The 8,525-nt window shown below is 65.7% G+C and overlaps 1 protein-coding gene across 1 annotated transcript in view; it reads right to left on the reverse strand.

The window, feature by feature from the left end:
* The window catches only part of VOLCADRAFT_92720 (uncharacterized protein), a gene marked incomplete at both ends in the record, with an annotated part of 39,231 nt that overhangs the window by 18,668 nt on the left and 12,038 nt on the right, over positions 1-8,525 (reverse strand). The window contains 9 exons of the mRNA XM_002952082.1: positions 61-279; positions 572-2,907; positions 3,258-4,587; positions 4,979-5,209; positions 5,598-5,777; positions 5,976-6,230; positions 6,466-6,909; positions 7,394-7,783; positions 8,097-8,282. Coding sequence (XP_002952128.1) covers positions 61-279; positions 572-2,907; positions 3,258-4,587; positions 4,979-5,209; positions 5,598-5,777; positions 5,976-6,230; positions 6,466-6,909; positions 7,394-7,783; positions 8,097-8,282 — 5,571 coding nt within the window. The remainder of the gene's footprint in view (positions 1-60; positions 280-571; positions 2,908-3,257; positions 4,588-4,978; positions 5,210-5,597; positions 5,778-5,975; positions 6,231-6,465; positions 6,910-7,393; positions 7,784-8,096; positions 8,283-8,525) is intronic.

An 8,525-nucleotide genomic window follows, 5' to 3' on the forward strand; every position in this document is an offset into this window, starting at 1 on the left:
CTGAATCAGGAAAACATTTCTGAGAGGGAGGGGATGAGGCCCGGCCCGCCCCGCACCCACCTGTTGGTTCCACGAGGCGGACTCCGCCGGCACATCCAGCGACTTGACCACCTCGCCAAACATGGTGGTCAGCTCCGAAACCAGGGTCAGCCCGGTCGGGGGCCCGTGGTTGCCCCGCTCTGGCTCCCGCGTCCGCCGCATGACGGACTCGCAGCCGGACACGGCGGTGAATAGCAGTGACGTCAGTCGCCGTACAAAGCGGGGGGACACCAGCTGGGCCTGAGGGAAGGGAAGGGGGGATGGAGAGGAGGGGGGGTAGCTTAGCGGAACTTAAGAGGGGAGGCAGTGAAAGTAAGTGTGTTTTTGTGTGGGGGGGGTGGGGGGTTGGGGGGAAGGCACCCGGTGAATGTGTGTGTATATGTATGTCGAACCGCCGTGTTGCCATGCATACATACATGCATACAGACGCGCATGATGTGCGGAGGGCGTGCATTTCTTCGTGCGTAAGCAGAGAGAGAGATGTTGTACGGCAAAGCGCTCCAGAACCCACGACTCTTTCGCCCGTACTCACCATGCCTTCTTGCTTCACTATCCCCCGTACGCCCGCCAACACCGCCGCCTCCGCGTCCCACACCCCCGCGCCACCGCCGCCGCCAACATGCACCACCGGCATCGCCGCCAGCAGCGCCGGTGATGCCGTCGCGAGATCCGACGTCTCCCACAAGCAGCTGGCAGCGCCCGTCAGCTCCACCACCGCGCCGCCGCTACTCAACACCGTCGACCGACTAAGCAGCAACGCCGCCAAACGGTCCGCTCTTGCCGTACCCAGCGGCCCGTCGAATACGACCCATTTTGGCGAGCTTCCAACAATCGTCGCCGACCCAGATTTCACATTCGCGCCCTCGGGCCGCCGCCGTAAAACCCAATGGAGGGCACCCTCCAGGCGGCGGAGCAGCCAGTCCGTAGGGAAGCGGCCGTCGGCACCGACGGCGCCGAGGGTGTCGGCCCTGCCGACGCCGCTGTCGCTGGCGCCGAGCTGCAGCCGCGGCGCCGGAAGCGCCTCGCTGTACACATGCAGCACCTCGTCGGGCGACGCAAGAGCCTCCGGGCCGTGTGTCGCCGCCACCAGTGCCTTCCAAGCTGCGCTCTTGCCGCAACCCGGCGGTCCGACGACCAGGACGGCTCGGTGCGACAGCAGCGCGTCGTATATTGACGCAGCGGCGGCGACCAGCAGCGGCGGACTGGCGTACGCCAGCGCCGCCAGATGGTGCTTCCAGGCTGGCTGCGGGGATGGGATCGCCGCAGGCTCTGACGCCGCCGCCGCCGCCGCCCCGCCGCCAGCCGGCTGTTGCTGCAGTGCCTGTGCGGCCGCTGCTGCTGCCGCCGCGGCGGCGGCGGCGGCTCCTCCGCCGACGCCACGGCGACGCAGCGGTGATGACGGTGCGCCACCTCCGACGCCGTGGTCGCCGCTGCCGGTGGTGCGCCCACCGCCAAACCCCTGCTTGCCCTGCCGTGGCCCAGTTGCCGCATCCGTATGGTGTGCCGGCGGCAGGCCCATCATCTCCCGCGCCGTGGCGAGTACGGCATGAAGCGCCTCGCGAATGTTAAAAGTCGTCGTCGGCGGCGGCGGCGGCAGATTCAGTGTCAGGCTGCCGATACTGCCGATAGCGCCGCTGGCGCTGACGCCGCCGCCGCCGCCCGGCGGCGGCGGTCCAGCGGCCTGCTCCGGCGGCGGCGGAGTGCGCTGCGCAAACCCTACCACTTGATCTAGCAGCCGTGTTAACATGCCGAGATCTTCCGGATCCGCTGCCGGCAGTACGACAGCTCTCATGGCCTCATTCAAGGCGTCCAACGCACTCCCACCCACGAGAGCATGCGTTGCGGAAGAAACGGCGGCGGCGGCGGCGGCGACTTGTCCCGGTGTGACGGAAGAAGCAGCCGCAGGGGTGCCCCCAGATGTGTGGCCGCCGCCGCCGCCGCTGCCGTACAACCACTCCCTGTGAATGTATATCAGCATCGCGCGGACGGTGACGGCGTCCAACCTCAGCTGCGGAGGCGATGCTAGTTGTACGGCAGCCAGCCTGAACCAGCATGCCGCCGCGCGCGCCGCCTCTGCGGCGTCACGCAGGCCGGCGCAGCGGAGGCCCGCCTCTAGCGCTACCGCCAGGTCAGCACTATGCAAGGTCACGGCACGGCCGGCGCGGCGGGCCGCCTCGCACAGCTCATGCGGGAAGGGACCCCGCATCTGACTCGACTCGGTCAGGAACGCCGTCGCCGCGGCGGCGGCGCCGGGCGCATCGCTGAACGGCACAAGTGCGTCGTGCGATGCGGGCAGGTACGCTGCCAGCGGCAGCGCCAAGAACACCCCTGGCGTCGGACGTACGACGCCTGCCGCTGCGCCACCGCTGGACGTGGACGCCGATGCGTTTGCAGCAGCCTCCCGGCCTCCCCGCAACGCTGACGGCGGTGGAGGGGACGCCGCCGCCGCCGCCGCCGCCGCCGCCACCGCTGCCGACGTGTTGCCCTGACCACCACCTCCACTTGCCGCTGCGCCGCCGCTGTCCGGCCGGGCCCTGCGGCCCTGGCCCGCTGTGCCGCTGCCGCCGCCAGCACCCCCAGATGCCCACGGCGAGCGAATCGACTCGCCGGCTATCTGAATCTGCGGCTGACGGCTCGCCGCCGCCGTCAGCAAACCCTGTAGCAACTCACTGAGCGCCGACAGGGCCGCCAGGCCCAGCAGCTCCGTGCCGTCAACGGATACCCAGGCATTGAGCTGTACGGCAGTGGCCAGCGTGCGCGCCATGGCGGCGGGGGATGTGGTGGAGTCCCACGCCACGTGCATGTGCAGACGGCCAAGCAAGGAACACAGCCCCCGTACGGCGCTGACGGGGCTGCAGGCGCCCTCAGCTGAAGGTCCAGCAACAGGAATACACACAACGGGGGCAGCCGCGTGTGGGGTTGTGAAGGGGGGTTTTGGCGGGGGGAACAGGGCCAAGTAGGTGTACGATGATGCAGGAAAACAAAACACAACAAGCGAGCTAAGCTATAGAGGAGGGCGACATGCGGTTTGAGATAAGTTATCAAGTAAGGAAGGGCCGTCGTCCGCTGTCAGATGTTCGATGATCTCGTCATCTTGTTAGGCGAATGTAGGTGAACCGGTTCCCAGCTGCCTGTCTCTCCGCAGGTAAGGTGGGCCTTATTCTGGGCCGTACACACTGTGTCCTACACAGCCAGATTACACAGCCAGGCCAGCTTACCTCGCACCAAGGACACCACTGGGGAGGCTTGCAGCGCGCTCACCGCCGCCAGCAGCGACGGCACGCTCATGGGCAAGGCCATCTCCACAAGATCCTGTGCCGTACCGTCGTACTCAAAACCGTACTCGTGACGCTGCGTGCCGAATGCCAGCTCGATCGCAGCGCGCTCCGCGTCCCAGTAATGCCGTACGTTTCGCTGCCAGTCGAACGAGTCGGGGCCCGCCACTTCCGCTCCGATGAGCTCTTCGACCACTTGTCGATGGCAGATGCCCGCCGCCAGGAGGCGCTCGATGCCGCGAATCGTCTGTCGAGCCATGGCCACCGGAGCCGCGGGCGCTTCAACACCAGCCGTCACATCATGCAAAGATAAAACAATTGAAGTACGGCGACGGCGGAGGAAAATTGGCGGAGAGCCGGGACCCGTGGCGTGGCCGGTGCTGAGGGCCAAGTAAGGACCTGCACCCACTGGCTCGCCGTCAACGTCGACTGCGGGTACGGCCGCCGCTGCGGCCGCCGTCGCCGCCGCTGCCGCGGCGGCGGCAGTCGCTGCCGTCGGTGCCACTAGGAACGCCGGCATCCTCGGCGGCCCCGCATGCAGCGGCGGCGACGGCGGCGCCGTCGTGCTCAGTCGCGAGCTACTGACGCTTGCCATGGATGGCGACGCCGCCACTCCTGGTGGCTCCATCAGCTCGCCGTCATCCGTGGGATCATCACCGCCGTCGGAGCGGGCTGACGGCGCCGCCGCCGCCGTGGCGGCACCCACGGCCGTCAGCGCCGCGCGCTCTGCCCGTCCCGTCAAGTCCTCGACCTGTCGTCCCACCGGCAGATGGCCGTACGCATGATTCGGCGTGCTTCCGTGTCCCTGGCTCCAAGCGGTGCCTGGCGGCGGCGGCGGCGGCAGCGGCGCCGCCGCCGCCACAGCGACCATCGCACTGCGGAGCTGCCGCGCCATGGTCTCCAGCCGCAACACCGATTGGTCCAGCAGGTTTCGTAGCGCCGCGCGCTCCCCCTGTGCCGTACGCTCCAGGGTCGCTGTCACCGTCTGCGTCCACACCACCGCATCAACGAGCATCACACACTGGCTGGGAAACGACGCCACCCACACATCAGGCGACATGAAGCCGCAGGCCGCCAGGCAATCCCGTGTGTGAGCCGCCAAAGAGGACCGAAGCTCAGCCTCCAGGGCAGCCAGCCAGATCTCCAGGCGCAGCGGAGCTGCGGCGCCGCCGCCGCTTGGTACGGCAGCCGCCGGCAGCGGCTGGCGCAGGTTACAGACCTCTCCGTTGGCACCCGCGACGGCCACTACCTCCGGTACTGGGGGGGCCATGTCCTGGTTGAGGGTACGGCAGAGAGGGTACGACAGGGGGCCCGTACGGCAGGTGAAATTAGTGGAGGTGACGGCGTCGGTGGTGGCACGGAGGGGAGAGGTTGGGGAAGGCAGGGGGGTACCGATCGGGGACGTTGGAAAATAAACACATACCTCCACGCAAGCGATGCCTCCTTTCCCCACCCCCAGACACGTACTCACACACAGGCACACAGGCACACAAGTACAAAGGCACGCCGCGTCCAGGTGCCAAGTCCTGGCAGCGTTGGCGTTACATCCCCACGCGTCCCCCGACCCGATGGACGGACAGACGCACCACTCCCGAACTCCCATTCCCCTCCCTACAAAACCCCAACCCCAACCCCAACCCAACACACTACCCCCCTGTACCCACCAGCTCCATGTGTTTGTGCGTCCGCATGTGCAGTGCCTTAGCCCCGCCGTACAGCCCTTCCAACAGCGCTGGCGGCAGGGCCTCCACCTCATTGCCCACCGCCAGCGCCGCCATCAGCACCTCATCTCCCACCAGCCACAACCGGGGGTAGCTCTCGCGGAGCCCGGGCAACACGGCTTGGGCGCAGCTGCGCCGCATGGCCTCGAACCCGGCAAGCAATACACGGCAATCCTGAGGGGGCAGACAGGGGGAATGATGATGATGATGATTTAGGGGGCTTCCGGCCCCCATGCGCCTGTGAGTGTCAGCCGCAAAACACACACGTCATCGTCATGTACCGGCTCCCCCCGCCTACCCCCTTCCTCCTGTCATGCTTTCCCCACCTGCCCCGCCGCCACCTCCTTCATTTAACACTCAGCTTTGTACCGACCCCCCTCCCCTTTCTCCAAGCCACGTTCGGGCACAGAATCCCCCCCTCCCCCCCCCTTCTCTCCCAGCATAACCATTTCCCCCCCTCCCCCCCCCTTCTCTCCCAGCATAACCATTTCCCCCCCTCCCCCCCCCTTCTCTCCCAGCATAACCATTTCCCCCCCTCCCCCCCCCCTCCCTCGTCGCCAACCTGCAGCGCCACGGCCGCCCCGGTGAGTGTGGGCTGCTCCATGGCCGCCATGTTCAGTTTCCTCCATGCCGTACCCAGCAGCTCCAGGGAGGAGGCCGCCTCGGGACAGGCCTCCGAAACCACCGGGTTGTGGAGCAGCTGGTTCATGTAGATCCATAAGTCCAGGCAGGCGGAGGCGTCCTGCAAGGGGGGCAATGGTTGGGTTGGTTGGGAGGAGTTGGGAGGAGTTACATACATACATGCATACACACATACATACATACACACAGGCAGGATGGGGTGAATGGATTAGGGTGCCCCTCTCGCAGGGGAGAGCAGGAAACTGTCTCCAAGGGAAAGGGGGCCGCTGGTGAAGCTATACCACCCTGTAACACACACCTGCAAGCTCCTCTGCACCCCCCCGAGCAGCTGCTCCACACGCTCAAACTCCCGCAGCACTCCGCAGTAGAAGGGACTGCGCTGCACCCCGCCCAGCTCCGAGACCAGGGCAGCCAGGGCGGCCAGCACCTGGGGCAGGTTGGTAGGGGTGAAGGAGTTCCAGGTCCGGCTCTGGCTGTACGTGAGGGGTATGGCCTGCATGCGCTCCTGTATCGACCGGAGCCAGGAAACCAGCTGGGCCTCGCCTAGGGCGACCTGAGGGTAACGGCGGGGGGGGGGGGTTAAGGGGTAAAGGGGTAAGGGGTAAGTCATATGCAAGGAGAAACAAAAAGGGGCGTTGTGCCGCCGACATGCGTGTCCAAAACACACACGTCCAAAACACACACCCTAGCTGCTGTGCGAGTCAAAGGAGGGGGGCCCCAGGGGGAGATTGATGTGCAAGGAGGGGTTTTTGCAAGCTTGTGCCATACACACACACACACACACACACCTGCGAAATCCGCATCACCAAAGCTCGTGTCGCCGCCGACTCGCTGCACGCTGTCACCAGGTGCGCCAACGACGTCCGTCCCGCCGCCGCCGCGATCGCCGCATCGTCCTGCCGTACATGCGTCGGCAACGCGGCGTACGGGTTCTGCATCATCCGCATCGGCGCCCCGAGCTCCGAACCAAACAGCCCTCCTGCTCCGCCGCCGCCGCCGCCGCCGCCACTGCCGGCAGCGGCGGCGGCCGCTGCCGCCGCCGTCTGGTGCGCCGCCAGCCATCCCAGCAGGGTCCGCAGGTGCCTCGGCTTCACGGCCGGGCGCACCAGCTGCTGCGCCATGGGCAGCATATCCTGCCAGGACTTAGCCAGGAGGCTAAGGTGCGCTCCTAACTTCTGTTCGGAAGATGTGACGGTGCGAGTGCTGGTAAGGTCGTCGTCTACATGGAGTGACTGTGGGCGGTGGGGGAAGGGCCGGGGGGGGGAAAGGGGGAAGTACGGGGCAAGGTGGGGGGAGATGGGGGTAAGGGGTCATCGGAGCCGTGTGTATTTATGTGTTTTATGGATATGTGTGTGCGCCCCCCGCTGTAATTCCATGGCAGCGAGTCGTCATACATACAGCCCCACGCGCCGCGCTCACTTATGGGAATACACCGTGTGAAAGTAATTTTTCTGCAAGGCCCTCACTTCACCTCAACCACACACCTCACCTCACACCGCACACACACCTCTTCCCCCCGTTTCCCCCCTAATCCTTTTCACCTCCCTCTCGCCAACCCTATATAGGACCCACCACCCGACTCAGAGCCCGAAGCCACTGCAACGAAACAGATATAGATTAACTAAAAAACCCAGCCCCAAGAACCCCATATCGCATACATACTTACACACACATACATACATACACATACATTCATTCATACATACGTGATCTCACCATAATCTGTGTCGCGTGCATCCGTATCCTCGCCACCTGGTCCGCCAGCTCAACCGTCAACCGTTCCCGTTGACTATCCGTACACGGCACCTCATACAGCTCGTCCAAAAACCGCCGCCAGTCCGCAAGCGCCTCCCACAGCGCCCGTCGCGCCGCCAGTACGCCGCGCGCCGCCGCCAACTGACTTTCCAACGACGCTACCAGACTGGTGGTTGAGGGTTGCGTCAGCAGTCGGGCCCAGCTGCTGTGCTGCTCCGCCACCGCCGCCAGTGTACGGAGGCCCTCCGCCAGGCCGTCGAGGTGCTTGGCAACCTCCGCGGCGTTGGCGGAGGGGTCGGTGGAGGGGCCGGTGCGCAGCTGAAGCAGTACGCCTTGGAGGGAGTTCCCCGACTGACGTAGGTGGGGTTGGGGGTTGGGGGTTGGGGATTGGGGTTGGGGGTTGGGAACAGGAGACGAGGAGACGAGGGGTCGACGGGTTATTGGAGTTTTGGGGTGCTCCTTAGCTGCGGCACTCGTCACCCACTACACCGTATTACTACGGCTCCAACCCCACCCCGTCCACACCAAAACTCCCCCCCACATACACACATCCCCCGACACACGCACATCCCCCGACACACACATACACACATACATACACACACGCAGCATACATACATACACACACACCTCAATCTACTCCAGCCCTCCACCCCTCAATCACCTCAATCAATGACGTCTTCAGGTGCGTCACCATCAGCGCCGCCGCCGCCTGGAAGTACTCCGCCGCCGCCCTGGCCTCGTCCAGGTATGTGGCTACAGCCGCCTGCAGGCCCTCCCACGCGGCCCGTACCTTGCGGCCCGAGGGGGGCTTGCCGGGCTCAGCCATCTCGTCATCCTCGTCCACGTTCTGTGAGGCCGCCCAGTAGAGGGGGTGGTAGAGGGTGGGGGTGCTGGCGCGGCCGTTGGAGCCCGCGGCACCCGACCTGTGTACGGTATGTGTGTGTGTGTGTATTGGGGTTAGGGAGGGGTTTTGGGGGGAGGCAACGGGGGGGAAAAGGTGAAGGCGGGGACTGGGTGGGGAAGAGGGAAATGGACTGGCATACGATGGGATAGGGCGGGGGGGAATGCGGGGGGAAGAGGGGGGAAGAGG

This window comes from Volvox carteri, assembly GCF_000143455.1.
Source record: "Volvox carteri f. nagariensis unplaced genomic scaffold VOLCAscaffold_27, whole genome shotgun sequence".
In the NCBI taxonomy this organism is placed as follows: Eukaryota; Viridiplantae; Chlorophyta; class Chlorophyceae; order Chlamydomonadales; family Volvocaceae; genus Volvox; species Volvox carteri.